The sequence below is a fragment of the Cyrtonyx montezumae genome, unplaced genomic scaffold, assembly GCF_038088225.1.
Source record: "Cyrtonyx montezumae isolate F1298 unplaced genomic scaffold, pur_monq_1.0 scaffold_8, whole genome shotgun sequence".
NCBI lineage: Eukaryota > Metazoa > Chordata > Aves > Galliformes > Odontophoridae > Cyrtonyx > Cyrtonyx montezumae.
Genome location: NW_027072089.1, coordinates 117,434,631 through 117,454,637, shown reverse-complemented (window position 1 = coordinate 117,454,637; position 20,007 = coordinate 117,434,631). Strand labels below are relative to the sequence as shown.

The window sequence follows — 20,007 nt, the reverse complement described above, 5'->3', positions numbered from 1 at the left end:
CAGCTATTTTGAATGGAAGTGAAAGTGCAGTGCTCACCTCACAGTCTGTGTTATCAGCTATGCCCTGTGTTAAAAAAATTGCTTAACTTTTCACATTGCACTAAAAAACTGAAGAGGAACATCTACAGAACAAGTTTAATATTGAACAAAAACAAGATGAAAATTATAAAAAGAAATATTCACAAAGTCATTGTACATGCACAGTCTTTAAAATAGGTACTTTTATGCTGGTAGGAACAATTTCTTCATCTTAGCCAGCACTCAAGATTGATGCGATATTATCAGTGTTGATAAAAAAAGAAGCTTGGAATCTACTAAACTGCCTTTGTTCATAAGAGGCTACAATGAATTAGATTTCATTTGAAAGCTTTTCCATTACAGGTGCTTTAAAACAATACACTCTTGTTTTGAAGCTTTTCCTGAGACCAGTTATTTTCAAACATACCTGACATTCTCTTCTTCAAAAAGGGAATAGCAATAAGAAGTTCTAAATAGAGAATCACAATCAACAGCAGAAGCACAAAAGTCAGACAGGCCAAAAAAATTCAAAATAGCAGGTATTATAACTGAATAAAGTCTCAGCAATTTATTTAACAAAAAACGAGGAGTAAATTCCTTTTTGCTTGTGCCGTGAAGAAATCTAAAATTATTTTTTTCACTTCAGATGTGGCATGAACCACATGAGTAAAAAACATTATCATTACTTCATTTCTATAGAAGACAGTGGTCCTGAGAGATGCAAAAAGGAGACAGAAGTAGGTTAGGTACATAAAAGTGCACAACTCATAAAATCTTAAATGTCAACCAAAGTACAGTGACAACTGGAACTAACAAAAAACTGTTAAAAACTCCCTGATGGTGCGATGAAAAAGTTAAGGAAGAATATAGCCTGCATTCCTAATGAAAAAGAAAAAAAATCTAAAGTAATTCAGAGTGTGTTTCTGTACATTTACCAAGAAAATAAAAGTTCATGAGCTTCCAGAAAGATGCTCTACAGAACACTCTTGCAGATAAAAGTAGTGCCAGTGACACAAGGAGGAATAAAACTTGAAGAAGGCTTCCATTATGGGAAAAGTTGCATCATTATATATTAAACCTTACCTATATTAAACTTTAATATAGGTAAGATCTCAGTGTACTGAGAGCTGCGCAGATTAATAAAGTAATACTACAAAATATGAATTGAAAAAAAAGAAATAATAAAACTTCAAAATTTTGCATAAAATATGAGTCAGAATAAGGAAAAAAACCACATTTGGAGACTTCTCAGAGAAAGTATTCCTCTTTTTCCATCCACCTAATAGATATTAAAATACATATACATATATTTAAATATCAAACATTTGTTTCCAAATTAAATTTAAAAAAAAATAATAGTTAAATATCTTCTCCGTAAATGCCTAAAATTACACTCAAGGAAACACAACCTGATTATCTTCAAATCTGGAACATAAGGATCAGATGTTGAGTGCTCACTGAAGTGTTAGCTTGAGTCACATCATTAAAGTCACAAATAAAATTTTATTTCCTCAATGAAAATATCCCACAGAAATGCTCTGTTAACTGAGATCCTGATAGTAGATAATATATTCTTGCTAGATGCCCTGCTAGAAATTTGCCTTTTCTCTTGAACACAATCAAAAGGGAAACCTCACAGAATTATTAAATTGAATGAAATTAGGAAAAAGCAAAAACAAAAAGAAAAAGCTTAAAGACTGTGTAAATGTGTGTCACATTTTGCTTATTCAGATTACACTAAAAGTTCTTCAACTTCTTATGCAGTGGGGAAAAGGGTGTTGCCTCAGTGTCATATATTTGATGGTATCATGAGCACTACATGTGACAAGGTGGCTTGTAGCCTGGGAAGTAGAGCATAGCAAACCACTTTCAGCTTTATCAATTTCCTAATCTGGCATTCCAGGTCACATGCAAGACCGCAGGCTCTACAAAATCAGTAAATGTCTTCTGAAGAACCAAAGGTCTTTGTGGAAATTCAAATCAAGTTTTGCATCACTTTCATGATGTGACTGATGTTCAAAGTTTGTAACTTAAAAATTTAGAATACCATCACCAAAATGGTTCAGGCTTTGTTCTATAATTTCAGTTTACCTTTGATAAAAATTCTCAGATATTGGAAGCACAAGGGAAAAAAAGAAATTTCTTATTCTTCTCTTGGAAATTGCATTGATAGAAGTTGACCAAAAGGTGAACCACTATTTCTTGTCAGAAGTAGGGACCTACGACTTCTCCAGAATTCTGATCAGTTACTGAATGGGCAACGACGACCAAGGTCACAGGAACAAACATCTCAATACAGCATCCATTAACCCACTGAGATAGAAAATGGATAGGATATGAAAAAGCTAATACACATTAGACAAGAAATTGCAGTGAATAATTACAAATGTATAATTTCCACTAAAAACATAATAGCGTTTTTCGTGACATCAAGTCTTATATACAAAAACTGAATTTTAAAGAGCTAGTCTGAATGTTTCACTTCTCATCCTCTTCACAACTCCACTGAATGATCTGCACCGCAGCTATCTAAAATATGTAAGACAATAGTCTGCATCACATCTAAACACTATACCACTGTGACCACTTCCAAAGAGAAAAGGCCCTCCATTCCAATAATTATTGAAAATCCTGATTTGAAAGAGACCCACAGCAATGTCAAATCCAACTCCTGGCTCTACATAGTAGCACCCAAAATTCAAACCTTACACACGAGAGCAGTACCCAAGCATTTCTTGAACTCTGACAGGCTTGTTGCCACAATCACTGCTCTGGGGATCCTGTTCCAGTGCCTGACCACTCTCAGTGAAGTGTCAATGCAGTTTCATAGATTTTTCCCCCCCTCCTCCTACGAATTGTTTTCCCATGAGAAATCCCCACTTTCTTGTGCTATCCAACTTTTTCAAAGGGGTGATTAGCAATCAACTCTGTAATTGGGAAGTACATGTATCTGGGCAATGATCACATCTCAGAAGAAAGTAATTCTCAACCTGAAGATAGAATATAAAAGTCACATTAAAGCAACTAGAGGAACCATTATGTAAATGGCAGATTCTGTGTTGCCTGACACAACACTAATAGGTTGATTTATCAAGAAAGATTAGAGTTCACTAAGCACAGTTCAGCTAAGTGATAGCTGAGGGGCATGACAGCTGACAAATACACTTCTTGAGGAATATAGTCACAAAGGGAAGAAGAGAATTACAGAAAAAGGCAAGTCAGCTATAAAATAGTGCATCATGCAGACAATAGTGCAGTCTTTCACTTTCAATGACAGAAACCCTACTGTTTAAAATATTTACAGTAAAAGTAAAGCAGTGCTTGGGAAAGACGTGGCAGACTGGGAAAAAAAAAAAAGGGAGAAAGGGTAATTATTCAGCCTCATTAAATTTTTCATCAGAAGCAGAAAACTATCATAGTTTGAACATTTCCTTTTTCATTAGAGAGCTTTTTAATATTGACATCCAACCAATTATGTTCAAACTAATTCCCAGAATACTGTGAAGATGTAGCTACTTTCAGAAGTTTTTCCAGATTAATGAACTGCATTATTTTTTCATTAGAAGCTGCAGCGTGCTCTGAGACACACATAGTGGGGAACAAAAACACCCTGAATAGAACATATTCTCCAAAAGGCCCTTGGCTTTCTTAATGAGTTTCTTTCTTCAGGGAACCTTCTTCATCTTCACTTTAAAAATTCAAAACCAAAAGCCACACTACTACTTCAAATGGATTCCTTGCTTATGACCTACTACAGAAAATTAGACAAATTCTGTGTCTATTAGCTCCAGACACAGGTAAAGTGATTAAACGCAAATATATATTTTTTAAATTGCCATACTATCTTTGGTGCTCTACTTTCCAATTTAAGCTGCGTTCCCTCTCTAGGTTAAACAAGTTCCCCAGCATTCCAAAAAATTAATTAACTTTAGTCAATGATAACTTGTATCTTTTTACATATTTGCTCTGAAAAAGCAAATTAACAGAAAGGTAACTTTTTGATTCATTACAAAGAAAAAAGGACGCACTTGTTTTATAGGTTCTTAATATATTAGTCTTCCCTTTTCAAAGTATGCATCTCTCAAGTGGTAACATTTACATAAAAGGTGAGGAATATCCCTCTCAAACTGAAAAGAAATTGCGACACCAAAATTCATTAGCAAATAATATAGGCACCCCAGGAATGAAAATTTTGTTTGTTTGGCTCTTCCTTTTAATAATTTATCTTTCATTTCAGCTGCACCTTTTTTCGCCTGAATTTGTCCTTACATCCATATTTTGTTTAATGAATGCCTGACTCTAGGAGTGTTTCTAATTGCTCTAAGGGGATTACAGAGAGACTGGATTCCATTCGTAGTATTCACAGTGTGATAACAATAAGCTTTGTGGTTAATAGCACATTTACTTGCTGAGAGAACAATATATTTTGAAAAATATGAGCACACATGGAAGACTGCCCTTAGTTTAGAGAAGCAGGAATGTCATGGTCCAAAAAAATTGACTTAGAACCTTTGCCAGGGAAACTGACTTCAATAGCAAGTAACCTATCAACTTCCTTAACAGCAGCTTACACCCAATCATTTACATATTATCAGTAACTGTATTTAAGTTATTCTCAAAGACGCACATCTAGCTTCATCTGTTTTAGTCTAAAACTAAAGATTTCTTGTCAGTATAAAAATAGCTATTTTTTTTTAAATGACAAAAATAAGGACATTCTAAAATCAATAGATTTTGTCATTTTTAAGATAGATCTTTTCTGTTTGTATGGTAGTTGTTTCTAGTTCGCTAAATTGTTATTTCATGCTCTAAATAAATAAATAATAGTGAGCACAAAGAACAATAATAATAATTAAAAAAGCTACAAAACAACAACAGTGACAAAGTTGTGAAAAATCTACTTCTGCTTCCAAAAGGTAATATCCTTACTACCCAACTTCAGCTGTAGTTTATAAACCCTTCTATAAAGGTCTTAACTTTTGTGTTAAGAGAGAAGCTAGGTAGTACATTGCTCAAGAGAAATTCAATATTTTTGGGAGAAGACATTTACTATATAACGTCCTCGGAGCAAAAATATGAATTTCCTTTACAGAAAAGATGAGAAAAAGACCAAAAAGATGACACCTTAAAATAAACATTTTCTTATTAATAATTTTGGTGTGTGGATATTAGTTATTTCCATCACATTTAATTGATAATTGATCAAACAAAATAGCTTAAATCTGTGCTATAAAAGTGGAACCAAGACTCAGCTATAATTTTGTACACATGCAGGCTCAGTAGAACTCAATGTCACTAGTAAATATTTAAGTTACCTACAGAAGTCCATCATGGCAGCTACTTATTGGAGTTTTGTAGAAACTTTCATGCAGCACAGTCCATAGATTTCTCCTTACAAAGACACATTATAGAAAATAACTTGAAATTCCTGGTTTTATGGTTCAGGTGTCCAAGGTGTTCATAATCATAAATCAAATTGAAAAATGGAGAGCCACAAGCCATTCATCCATGTCAAGTTAAAGACAACAAATCTTCCTTGTATGCTCAGCTGCTTTATCACTCTCTCTCTTCCTCCTTTCATATACTTGATGCCATGCAAGAGATTATCTTAACAGGAACAAGTTAAAGTTTTGAATGCTACTGTCTATCATTTAGGTTTACAAAAAAAGAAATGGTTACACTGACAATTTTCAACTATTCCTGTAAGTTATAGCCAGAGCTAGCAAAGCTAGAATAAACCATTAGCTTGTTTTATGAAATTAACATTATGTTTCTGTCATTAGATGAGAAAAAAGATTCAAGATGCGCTGCAGTTAGACTGCAAAGACTTAGATAATCTCTCATCATTACATGTATTTTAAGGTAGTACCATTGAACCCATACAACAACATTCAGTAATTGTTTTAGACTATCACACACACATCTACATGCACAAGCATGAACACATAGGTATGTATTATTGGAAATGCCATGAGAAAATATATTCAGAACAGATTCACTAGAAAAACATATTTTATAACTAACATAAGTTATCTTTTCACATTGCAATTGCTTTCTTCTCTCAGCCTCTTGAGTTTCTTAATCTCATAATTTCTTCATTGGACAGAAAGTAACTACTAGTTGCTTACTCTTCACCCATGTAACATCCTAATCTCTTCCATATTATTCTTCTTATCTTGCACATAACAAATACTACACATGTGCTAAGGTGATGATAACTTGGGAAATGTATAGTAACAATATCAAAAGACAACTCCATTTAGTATAATCAAACATTCATATTAAACAAGAGTTTTGCTGCATAGATAGAAGAAGGGATGACTGGCAAATCTGCCAATGTGCCAATATTTTAATGTTTCTTTTTCTAGGAATTTTTTCTGCTGAAAATATCTTTCTCCCAAAAACACACATTGAAACTGATAGAAAAAACCATAGCCAAGGTTTTTCATAGCACTGTTTTCCCCAAAAACAATTTTCTCTTCTATTGTCTTCTAGTATGACATCTTGGGTATCAGCTATTCAAAATACTTTTGTCAACTGAAGTTACTTGAACGTTCTATTACAATGTTAATAATTTATCTTTGTATCTTTGTAAACAGCCTCTTTAACAAGTCTTAATTATATAATTTTGTATCAAGCTGTGGTACACAGGAACACCAACAATTGAAGAGAACTCAATTGTGCTAGGCACTGTACAAACACAAAAGTCATTATAAAACAATCTCTCTCTGTTCTGTTCTTTATTTCTCTAATGGCTTAGTGGTAAAATAGCTATTCCCCAGCACACATAGGGAGAGTTACATTATTGCTCAGTAATATAAACATTTCATTTTGCATAATACAGGAAGTAGAAAGTAATAATACCTCATTAAGAAATTTGTCATAGGCTTCGCAGATGTCATCAATCTTTTAAAATGTTTTAAAAAGTATGCCTCATTACATTAGAAACCATTTCCAATTAATATTATTAAAATATATATATATCGTTGTGCAGTCTAAAGAACATACACAAAAGTTATTATCTCCTTCAAAATATCTATGGAAAACTCTTACCAGTATTTGGACATTTGAAAGCTAGCTGTTTCCAGGAGCACCATTCTCCACTTGGGCAAGTCAGTAAGGGCTGTGGCTAAGCACCAGGCTCACCCAAACAACAGGACCACTCTTTCAGAAAAAAAACGTTTCAAGCACTGGAATGGCCTGCCTAGGGAGGTGGTTGAGGCACCATCCCTAGCGCTGTTCAAGAAGCGTTTAGATGAGGTGCTAAAGGATTTGATTTAGTAGTTGGGTAGGGATAGTGATAGGAGGATGGTTGGACTAGATGATCTTGTAGGTCCTTTCCAACCTTATGAACCTATGAACCTATGAACAGTTTTTCCCATTATATTCCTTCAACATAAAGATACCAACACAACCTTGGAAACACACACACACAGATTAAGCTCCAAAAGCAGATACCATGGACTAGCGCAGTGGTAACTGATGCTGAGAGTCCACTGGTGGTTACAGTGAATGTCTCCAGGATTTTGTGTGAAATCTCAGGCAGTGACACATTTAATGCTGCATAGTATCCACATGAAAGTGATAAATTAAGGAGCTTCTAGGGTAGTTTATGATAGTGGTAACAAAACAGCTCACATTAGCTTTCATTTTACTTGTATTCAGTTCAGTATACTAATTGAGACAAGTTAAAATCTTATTTAAGAAGATCTCATGACTTTCCTGACAGGGAAACTCAGTTTGATAAAATAAAATAAAAAAATAAAAGCTTTTACAAGTTAATAAGATTTTTGAAGGGTTCAGGATATTTATCTTTTCTAATTCTTCAATTATTTTAGTAACTCTCGATGTTTTTACTGCCTCACTAGGCAGAAATAGATTTAAAAAAACAAATAAATAAAATTAAGTCAATATTACTGTTCTTTCAACTTTAGCCTATACCATTCCAGTGCCTCCTCTGAGGCATCACACAAAACAACTGGATCTTCAAATTCTGACAGTCTGAAATCAAATATTTTTACCCACTTCAGTAACTTTTTTTTTTCCTACTGTTACAAGTGTAAGGAAGAGAAACAAATATTTTGATTGAACAGAAATCCAGAAAAGGGCCTCCCACACCCTGGGAGTGAAATGTCTGTCTCCCAAGGCCTAGAGGCCTTGTTTGTGATCAGAAAACACATCACAGAGAAAACAAAAGAAAACAAACAACATATATAATGAAGAAACTTTGTGAATACAGTAAAGGACTTTCAATAAACAAAATGAATGCATTATCTATACACTAGAAATTAGTTATCAGCAGCAGTACTTAATTGAATACACGATTTAATTTACAACATGAGAAATGTTACATCAGAATATAAATTACTACTTGTCTTTGAGAATATTAACCTTTATATTATGTGAACTGTGCTTTCTGTTAAATCAGAACAATGTCGAAAGATAAATGGTTCTGGAATCAGAAAAAATGAGTAGATAAATACTACAAAAAAGCACATCAAGAGGAGTGGCAAACTGTAAAGCTAAGTTCTTGTGAATAAGATACCAATAAACAGAGTTAACCCAACAGTGGTGGGGTCAGCCTAAGAAGAAAAAAATATATATAAATGATGAGGCTTTCCTTATTCCAGTATCCTCATATACCGAGGGATTCAGCATATCCAGTTAGCATACGCACTCCAAGGTACCCACTAAAAAGAATCCATCTTCAGCTCAAACATCCTCAGCTGTCAGTACATGACCCACTACCATTTCGTACATTGCCAACCACTTCAAAATGCTGTCCAGCAATAGCCCAGAGTGTATGACTTACATAAAGAACAGGATTACAGTATCAACTTTTTTCTGTAACCCTATTTCACATATGGCAAAGTAACAGCATAAGAAATAATGTAGGGTTTTCTTCAATTTTTTTTATTTTTATTTATTTTTTTTACACATACAAATATTTACTCTGATTTTGTTAAACAAATTACTAAAAATATTTAAAATATATTTTTAAAGCATGCTTTAGATGAGTTCTCTGACAAATGTTTCATTGTGAGACTGCACTGAAAATCACATTGTTCAGACTTACTACTTGCATAGCACAATTTGTTGAATAAAATATTTCAAGGAATATTTTATAAATGAGGGCAAAGAATAAGATGGTGTGCATGTATAAGCAAGTTAATGTTTTCTTATTCAAGTCATAGACAGACAACTGCCCACCCATCCCTTGACCAAATAAAAGTCAGATTTAACTGGGAGACAGACAATAAACAACATGGTTGCTTAGCTGCATGTTATAGAACAAAATAAAAGTGATAAATTTAATCGTCATTTATATGAATTTATATATACATATATAACCAACACTTAACCACATTCAGTCTTGGATCATTCATATTTAAGTCAATTCTGTATCTTTATCACTTTGTGTTCAAACAGTTTTTGTTCTTCAAAACACAGATAACCCCCCAATCCTGGATCTGTTCAAGGCCAGGTTGGACAAAGTCCTGGGCAGTAACCCTGTGGGTTAGCAACCCTGCCCATGGCAGGGGGGGGTTGAACTAGAAGAGCTCTGGAGTCCACTCCAACTCAAGCTATTCTATGACTCTCTGAAATGGAACTTTAACAAAAGTAGCATCTAGTCTACTCTGTAACTAAATGCAAGGATTAACAAGATAAAATCCTCAAATCACCTTTTCCATTGATACTTTAAAAATCTTAACGTTCTCTTTTCATTCTCATGGATGCTTAGACACCAGATCAAGTTCATAATATACTAACTAGAGCTCTATTTTCCACTGCACATGTCCTCATCACCCTCTTTCATGATTACAAAGGACACCATATGAATTCCTTTCCCATCAGTCAAAATTCAAGTTAAAGATCTTTTCTCATTCACTGTTTTCCCTGAGACTTCACATCTAATCTGCCTCTTCAGATCATTTCTTCATAATCTCTTTAAAATCAAGAGTTTTCTCCTTACTGACATAGGCTTATCCGTCCCTTATCTCGAGTTGCAATTACTGCAAAATTCTTTACTCTGGTCTCGAACAAAAACAAAAACAAAACAAAAAGAAAAAAGAAAAAGAAAAGCCACAGTGCTGAAACAAATGAGGATATTTTACACTACGAGATGGAGGAGTTTTGGAAAACAGGTTGACATAACCCTTGAAAAGTAAGCACTTTAACCAGAAAGCTATTAGATAGCTCATTTCTCTCACTCTTCCTTTGTGATCATGCCTGTCTGTATGCCTTTAGGAACATTATGAAATGCCTACTAGACTGAATTCCTAGGAAGTGCCCTCTCTCAGGCATTAACGTGATCTAGGAACACTCAGTCAGGCAAAAAGAAATGCAGTCCTAGGGACACGCAGAAAATAAATTAAAAATATTTTACTCAGTTAAGTTCACATACATTAGCAATCAAAACTGTTGGATGAGGAACTGATTTGACAATGCTGAGCCTTCAGTCTCCCAGGAGAACTTTGAGCAAGTTGTTCCCTAAGGATCTGTTCTTACCTACCATACTGAGATGCAATCACATACATAAAATAATAGATTTATAAGAGTTCTCAGGATTTAGACTTTTTGCCTTTGTGAATCACAGTGCCTAATAAGGCACTGTGATTCACAAAAAGTGTATTTAAAGTTTTACCTTAGTTGTTAAAGAGACATGGAAAACAAACAACAGCAGTTATTATCCAGAAGAAGTCTTCGTGATCACAAAACTGCAGATAGACCAGATAATTCAGAGCTATACTGATTTATCCTACCTGGAACTTGATCAGTAGCATTTAGTCAGTGATGGCAAAGGTATTACATCCTGGATTTTATCATATGACTTATTTTATTCCAGAGATATCAACTCAATGCTGCATCTTCCAGTTGAAGAGCATAGCATGCATTACTTCCCTCAAACTGTCAGAAGAAACAATTTTACAGTGTGATCGAATGTTGCTGACTTTGTGCAGCTCTTCAGTAATTATATTAGTACCTGTAGGCAGGCATTACATCCAATGGTGACAGCACATCACAGACCACAGCAGCAGCTGATTTAACAAAAATAAATGGAACAGGGTAGAAAAAAAGAATTTTGATGTAGCTAGAAATGCTTATGCTTAGTCAGTTGCACGTAGAAAATGTATACATGTGGTCTGCATCATGAAATAAATATCAAGAAAAATATGCATCTTGTTGTCCAGGAGCGACAACTATGGTAACCTTTACTTAAGAATTATTACTCCCCAGTTCCTTGCTCCAAAAGTAATGATTCCTATTTATTTCCATGGAAATTGCAACAGCTACAAAGAGCACAATAACACTATTTGATAGAGCAAATTTTCAGCTACAAAACACTATTTTTCAACACTGTCACCACCATTAGCTATACACCTACATCAGCAATAAACAAGAGCCTGCATATAACACTCAGATCTCCATCAGTGGACGTGACCCACTATTTCACAGCTGCTATGACAGCATCAATGCTAAGAAAATACTGCCCACACAGTCCATCTTCCATCAGCTCAAACAGATGGAAGTCAGAAGGTGCCAAACACAAATTATATGGTGAACGCCAAAGAACACCCCAGCCAAGATTGACAACATGCTCCAGTCTTCCAATTGGTACAGCACCTTGCACTGTTGCATTGCAAGAGAAAAGTTTTCTTCTTATCTAAACTGATAATGAAAGTTAAGACTTCTGTTTAGTCAGCACTAAACAGAACACAGCACACAGTCAGAGTTGGTAATTAGTTGAGATTCCAGGAAATCCAGAAGGATCATCCTTTTCCTATCCCAAAAGTCAGCACACACCACTTTACCCACTGAGGACATCTTAAAACAATGAGAAATTCACATTCTTGCCACTCATGGACTTTGACTCCAGCTCAGAATGGTAATACAATGTCTCATCACCATTAGTTATGCAATTCAGGAAACAGTCACCTTAGGCCTTCTATTAGTTCAACAAGTCCTGACAAACTTGCATACACTGTTCTTTCTGTTTCTATAGGTCCTGCTCATGGGACCCACCTGTAAACTTTGTGATATTCCAACATTGCCACCATCCTTTCCAATGCACTGAAACAGATATCCATATCTGCAGACAGTTTTAATCCACCAACTTGCACAGATGAGCTGAACAAGACACTCTTCCTTTTGTGGTGTGAAAGTAGTGCAGGGCCATCTGGAGTTAGGGTTGTCTTTTATGTTGCTTACACCACTGCTGAAATGCACTACTCATCACCTCACTGAGCTCACAACCACTGTCAGGTCTCCACTAACATTCGAGCATTGACAAAGGTCAACGGGTGTAATTTTTTGTCCATTCCTGTGCTTCATACCTACTTCCATGTCAGCACCATTTTGTCAGACTGTCCCTCTGCTGCCATCTCTCATGCAACAACAAGATGTAATGTGCATCCTCTACTGCCACACCACCAACATCAACCTCTAACATCATTGGCCAGTATAACAAAATAGGAGCCATCACTTGTGAACTAACCCTTGTGTAATGACAGATCAAAATCTGACACTATGGCAGACAGTATAAACAAGAACATAAGTTGTCCTTGAATATGAAAATAACACAGTAAAACAGATATAAAATTTAATAGAAATAGTACCCTTTTAGTATATCAGGTCACAGATACACAATTTTTTTTCTTTTTCTAATGCATACAGTATTACTCAAAGTTTTGTAACAGTTACAGTAGAATGAGATTTGAAATATTTCAAGAACCCACAGAAGTCAAACACAGCAGTGAACCTGAACCAAGCAATTAATTACAAATCATTCAGCTCTGAGAGGTGCAATCAATGACGAATACAACAGGCCATCCAATGCAAGCAGGGATTCCAAGTGATCTAGAAAAAGAATCCTTATTTTGAAATAGATCACTGGATTATTGTTAACACACAGATCATAAATGATCAAGTGTTGTTGGTCCAAAACATTTAAAATAGAAGTGTAATTCAAACTTTTACCATAACCTTATTATTCTTTCATGCCTCAATAAAGTTCCCAGTATGCTCACAACTTTTCTACATTTGATTTGTATGCAAAGTTCTGTAATATCCACAAAGGTCTGAATTATCCAGATACTCCTTTAACATTTACATTTCTGTTAAAGTTTTCTGAGCTATTGTTGTTACATTTAAGATGAAGTAATTTAAAACATAACACATGGGAACATCTTAGATCCCTCCTATAAGCGTACTCTTACCTACACAGATTGTTTTTTTGTTTTCCTAAATTTGCACACCACATTTTTCAGGAAATTCATACAGTCGCAATTCACATAACCATTAATAAAGAGCTCAACATCCTGGTTGATAAATATTTTTCAATTTCATAACTCCAACATTCAGCAATGTGTGCCATCTCACATCAGAGAAATCACCGCCTCTCAGTATACTAAATTCTGTTTCAATGAGTATTCAAGAACAGCTATTCTCTACCTTAAATCATCAAGCAGACAGACACAGCAGCTCAGCTCTGGGATCTAGCTGTTTCTTCGTTTTGCTTTACAGAGCTAGATATTCTCCACCGTTGAAGACTTTTCTTTGATTTATTGTAATAAACCAGATGGTTTCATTTCCCTTGTCACTGGGCAAAGCCAGCTGCGTATTTCTGTCTGATGAAAATGTACATACCAGGTCTGCACAGCATGGAATGCAAACATTTGGTAAGAAACCTGAAGTTTAATGACTAGCATTCTTAACCAAACACGCTGCAATGAGCCAGCAGAGAAGTCACAGAGTAGCATACACTATGTGATGTTTTCAAAAAATCTTCAGAAACAGAAAACAGATACATGCAAGTCAGTTACAAAAGCTAGTACCAAACTAAATTTAGTAACAAAAACAGCATGTTTCTCAGTAAACGAACATTCTTCACAGAATCATAAGGATTGGAAGGGACCTCTTGAGATCACCTAGCCCAATTCCCTGCTAAAACAGGTTTAATAGAGTAGGCAGCAGAATAAAACATCCAGGGAGGTTTTGAATATCTCCAGAGAAGACCTCACAACCCCTCTGGTCAGCCCTTTCCAGTGCTCTGTCACCCTCAAAGTAAACTGTTTCTCCTCACATTCTTAAGGAACTTCATATGTTCCAGTTTGTGCTCATTTCTCCTTGTTCTGTTACTGCAGACCACTCAAAATGCCTGGCTTCATCTACTTGGCTCCTGCCCATTAGATATTTATGAGCATTGATTAGGTCCTCTCAATCTCGTCCAGGCTGAACAGCCTCCGGTTTCTCAGCTTTTCCTCAGAAGGGAGATGCTCTAGGCCCCTCATCATCTCTGTGGCTTTCTGCTGGACTTTCCCTAGACATTCCCTGTCTTTCTTGCACTGAGGAGCCCAGAACTGCACACACTACTCAGTACTTTGCAAATAACATGTGCCAAAAGGCACACACACACACACCTGTATATACAAGAAAATCCAGCTGATCTACTACACACAATCTTATCCACACATTCCTGTGACTTATATTGCATTCACAGAAAGTTAATACTGTCTCAGCTGAATGAACTCAGTACAGATCAATTCAGTTTTATATCATTTCCCCTAATACATCAGCTGAAATGTGAACACTTTGTGCTAGATATCCTTTCAGATCACTGATGAATTGTTGTCTAGCTCTATTTCTAACACCTCCACACAAAGAGGAGGGGGAAAAAAAGAATCAGCAAAATCCAACTAAATATCCTGACTAAACAAACTATACCATAAAGATATGACACCTACTGATATCAAAACCACTCACATACTACTTGAACAGAACCAGCAGATTAAGACAATATCTGTGTGATGAACTTAAAAGAAAAACACTGCTTGAAAGCATTTAGTATATGAGGATTCCTGATCACTGTCTGGGATTTTGGCACCCTCTTTCTCCTGCAAAAGGGAGAGGGAAATGAGAGAGTGAGATCAGAGACCAATACAGTAACAAATGACTTGACCAAGCTGAAAAGATATTTTATCAATAATTCTAGATGCATGGAAATGCCTAGTTCTCCCCAGGAGAAATACAAACAACCCCTAAAAGCAATAGGGTTATAATCAAGTGAAGTGGTATAGTGCTTCATTACAAGCAAAAGCTTATCATATTACACAAGAAAGTCCAAATCCTTCCTACAGGCTATTCTGTTTCCACTCTTATTCCTGATAGATCATAAGACTAATATAATAAAGTGTGGGAAATTGAAAAGTAATACATTCTGTTGAAAAGTCCATTTCTGCACAAAGATAGCCTATATTCATCAGACTAAGCAACCCTTCAGTGTAAATGACAAGTACACTGCAAATGCAAAGGCATTTTTTTCTCTTTTTTTTCTTGTTTTTGACTCAAAGGAATAGCAAAGAAAAGGAGCGCAAAGATTTAATTAGGCTTCTAATGCACTAGCTTATTCACTCTATCTTGTCATTGATTGTTAGAAAAGAACCACTCTGACTTGTTTTTCATCACATTATTGTCAAATCACTGAAGTTACGATATTAAAAGTGATACAGTGAACATGTTTACACTACTCCTTATTGTGGGTTAAAGAGAGCAGAGAGATCACAAAGAAATATTTAAAAGGACAAACTCGGTGTCCACTAGACAACATCAACATGTCATACTTGTTCTAAACAAAAGTTCTTAAGAAGGGAAAAAACTTGGAGGAAACAAAAAACAATCCAGTTTTCTCCTGATTTTGATGACTTCAGAGCACGTGTGCTATAGGCAAAGTAAATAGAGCACCTCTATTGCAGATTGGGAGCTAGTTTTCATAAATATCAGTTAACTATTGTTATTATACTCAATCTATGTTACTATTAACATCTTTAAATACAGTTTATTAAATGGAGACAATAAAATGCTGGAGAGTTCATTCTAAAATGTCTAGCAACTTGCTTAAATGAAAAATGCTACTATCATTACTACATTTTTCTATAAAAGAGATAAATGTTGCAGAAGTTTAAGTGTGTATCAAGTACTTAAAAATCTGTAATGAAAACATAAATTATGTTTGGAATGTTTCAATGGTTCAAAAAGAAGAACGAAAAAAAAGGTCATCAGCATTGTGTTACTCATCTTTCAGAAGGAAGTGAAAGTTAAAAGGATTCTCCCTTCCTCAAATTTCTCTTTCTAGCATTATTAGAAGGCTTGTCTTCTTGTTTAAATGAATTTCCTTTTAATCCTTTGCTTGAGCTGCTGTATGGATAGAGCCTCCGAAAAAATCCAGGATATTGCTGATTGTGAATTGATCTGTTTTCATGACAGAAGTCTCCATCCAGGAAAGAGACCATATTCTCAAATTTGTTTTTCAAAGAAATGATTAATTAGCACTCTCTTACTACCTTATTAATTAATAGAAAAGCAAATTTTAAACAAATGTCTGCTTCTGGAATTGGCTTATTGCTGTCAGTGTATAGGGAAAAAAGCCAACTGCCAAGCCAATGTGAAATACTATTGGGCTTGAATTTTTTTCATTTCCTAAAGGACACTTGGATTCTTACACAGGAACTAACACTACATTAGGGAACTAAAATACACATATTTCTCCATGTTTTGATTCTGAATTAGTTTAATATGCTGATATTAGATAGATCCTTTCCATTTTTAAAGCAAAGTTAAGGTAGGAACAGTGTTATGACTGCAATCTTTAAATCATACATGTAATTCATCAGCACCAAAGTAAAGGAAATTATCTATCTAGTGTGTTGCTGAATCCACGCAGCCTGTTTGCCTTCGGCTCTTTGGTTATGAGATCTGGCATCAGTTGGATTATTTCACCTAATCCATCATTAGCTTTCACATGTCCTATATACCGAGCAACAAACCTAAATTTAACAAACCCAACTCCCCGTCAATTACCACACTGAATATATTACATGTCAGCTCACAGCATAAAGATTAGACACACTGCGTTACATCCTTCTTTGTGAAAAGCCAATATTTTTAGAGCACCGTTAACACCACTGACTCCAACTGTAACAAATGGTCCCTTCCACTGTGAGCAGGCGCTGGAGCCCTGACCTTTGCGTTGTATGTAAATAGCAGAGCTACTAAATAAAATCAAAAAACTCAACAGACCCAGAAGACACTTGACAAGGTCGTAAGAGTGGGGTTTTTTTAATTGCCATATTTACTTGGCTGATGGAATCCTGGTAAGCCACCCAGCCTGTTTTCCTAGAATCCCACACATAAACATTACTAACACATTTAACTTTCTCTCCCCACACACACAAAGCACATAAGAACGTTACTGCTTACAACAGCAACTAAACGCAACGCTGCTATGTTGGTTCAGCATCCTTACTTACCGGTCTTCCACAGATAGACGGACGAAGTTTGGAATTCGCTCTGTGCCCGGGTGCCCCAGCTCCCCAGCAGCAGGACCACCAGCACTCCCACACAGCGGGCTGGCAGGGCGGAGAGCCCCGGCCCACGGGGGAAAGCAACGCTCCCGTCGCTCAGCCCCATGGCTCCAGCAGCCCGCGTCCAAAGCCCGCAGCGGGACCGTGAAACCTTCTCCAAACAATATTCCCCTCTTCAAAATTTCTTTGCAGGGAGAAGCGGACCGGAAACCTCTCTCTTGCTTTTGTGCATGTCAGTTGCAAAGGAAAAACTGTTTAACACTCAGGAACAATAGAGTCCTTGCTTGCTCTCGCTACAGCGGCTGCTGCTAGTATGGTTGCTGCTCCACGCTCTTCCATTCAGCGGTTAGTAACAGTTTTCCATCAGCTAAAAGAGAGACAGCTGTCCGCAGGGGGCTCCAGCTGACTGAGCAGGTTATCTTGCGCTGGGAGGCGGCAGCAGTCATTTACACCAGCTGGAGAGAGAGCAAGACAGAGAGAAACAGGGATGAGGAGGAACACAAATAACCCGGCGCTGTAATCTCAACACAGAGTGACTGCAAAAGCCTGGCTTCCCAGACATCTCTCCCTGGAATAGCCCAAATGACACGCTCTAAGAAGAAAAGAAATCATCATCAGACGTGCTTCAGAAACACGAGTCGTGCAACCAGAATGAAGAGAAGCAATATTATATTAATTAGGAAAGCATTGCACACTTGTCCTGAAAGAAACATACATACCGCATTGAGCATTTTGTAAACAACAAAAAATAAGTGGTTACTCATGCGTTAAATAGACATTTAAGTGCCCACAGAGGGAAATGAAAGGGATAACAAAACAAAAGAACAACCCACAACTTTATTTGCATATTTGTCAAATCTGTTTCAGGTAATAACATGCATCTCTCTACTGTGCATGCATGTGTAAGCACATTATCTCTATGGTATATGAAGACTACATGTAACATATAATGAAAAATAACATCCCTTCCTATCCAGTACACATACACACATGCAAAAATGTCAACTGTGTAATTTAAAGTAATTTGAAGATCAAGTTATCAATCATTTTTTAAACATACACTAAGTTTTACATCTGAAAGTATTTAGGTTACATTAGGCTGTCATGACGATACAAAAACATGGAGAAAGACATAGCTTTTAAAATATCCTTATCTCACCCACTGCCCTGCAAACAGATGCAGTAGCAAACACCTAAAGATCAGGTTTCAGACATCTATAAACTGCAAAGCAAATGAGAGATTTTCAAGGAAACCGTTACCGTGTCTAAAAAGTTCCATTCAAAATGCAAGCAGCCACAGAAACACACTGCAGGAGCACATGATCCAGAGTTTTATAAGGATGGAGCTATTGTTGTTTAAAGAAGAAACCTTCAGTGAACCTCTCCTGGGACGCCTGTCATTTTGTACAACCTTCTCAGACTCAGCCTTTTCACATGCATTTGATTAAAATCAGCCATGATCAAATAATTCCCAAGTCCTTGCCTGCTTAAATATTCTGACATCAGAGCAAATTAGCAATGTTGAAGGTTGCAAATTCGTCTTTGTTTACTTTCCACTCTGTTACGCCTCTAAGAGGGAATTAAAGGCTCAGGGAGCTCTAGCACTGTGAGGCTGTGATTAAGAGAGATAAGCAAGTGTGGATTACTGTTCCTCAGCTGTTGAAAAACAGGCAACAATCAGGAGATTATAGGTTGATAAGGGATACATAGAAAGCCATGATCTTAACAAATTTATAGCATCCTGATGCAGAACTTGCAACCTCAGCTAAAGCACTTCTGGAAATAGATTTTAATTGCTTCTGCTACATCATGCTGCCTTCAATTTAGGAAGCATGGAAAACCCTTCATCCTGTGTTTTGTTGAGCTAGACAGACTACTGTCAAAACAATGTCCACAGAGTTTATAGACTTATAGCAATTCCACAGGTAAATGTGAGGTTAAGTTATTCATGTGCACACTATTTTTCATGCCACATTGGAAGTATCAAATATTCAACCTAATGAAGATAGTGTAATCTTCATAATTTCTGAAAAATATGACAACAAAGTTAAGGGCTTAAAAAAGTTTTATGACCACCAGGAAATCTGTGGCAACTTTATTGACTTGTACTGTTAAAATAAAATACAAATTACTCATACACTCCTTTGAAAAATTAAGATTAAAGATGTTGGCTTTTTTAGGTGGAGATATACACCAGGAGGAAAAAGATAAATTCGTGGGGTGACTAAGGGTATAGGCACCATGTTCGGTGTTATTAATAGCAATAGATTCTACCAAGAATTTCTATGAATGTATAAAAAAAATCTGTGAAAATATTTTGTACGTGAGTCAGATTGTCCAGAAACATCATCAAGAAACAGATCATCCATGTAGTTAGCACAATGAATCAAAGTGTTTTTTGACAGCAGAACAAAGCAATATCATGCAAGGGTGAATACACATACACAAACACTCAAGCATTTTCTTGTATTTATGCAAGAACAAATGCACGTACTTTTAAATTTTTGATAAATTATAGATTATAAAAACTCATATTAGCGCATTACTTTTTATGTCTGTTTTTTTTCTGACAAAGATCAATAAAGTATGGAAAACTAATTTCACCTTCATTGGTCAAAAGCTATGATGC

The 20,007-nt window shown here is 35.9% G+C and overlaps 1 protein-coding gene and 1 long non-coding RNA gene across 2 annotated transcripts in view; one reads left to right on the top strand and one right to left on the bottom strand.

Annotated features, from left to right (window-relative positions):
* LOC136058636 (uncharacterized) overlaps positions 1 to 20,007 on the top strand; it is a 418,135-nt gene that overhangs the window by 95,259 nt on the left and 302,869 nt on the right. The window lies entirely within an intron of this gene.
* The window catches only part of THSD7A (thrombospondin type 1 domain containing 7A), a 262,887-nt gene that overhangs the window by 174,277 nt on the left and 68,603 nt on the right, over positions 1 to 20,007 (bottom strand). Inside the window, exon 3 of the mRNA XM_065752262.1 lies at positions 17,325 to 17,833. Within this exon, the coding sequence (XP_065608334.1) occupies positions 17,325 to 17,484 (160 nt within the window). The 5' untranslated portion in view covers positions 17,485 to 17,833. The remainder of the gene's footprint in view (positions 1 to 17,324; positions 17,834 to 20,007) is intronic.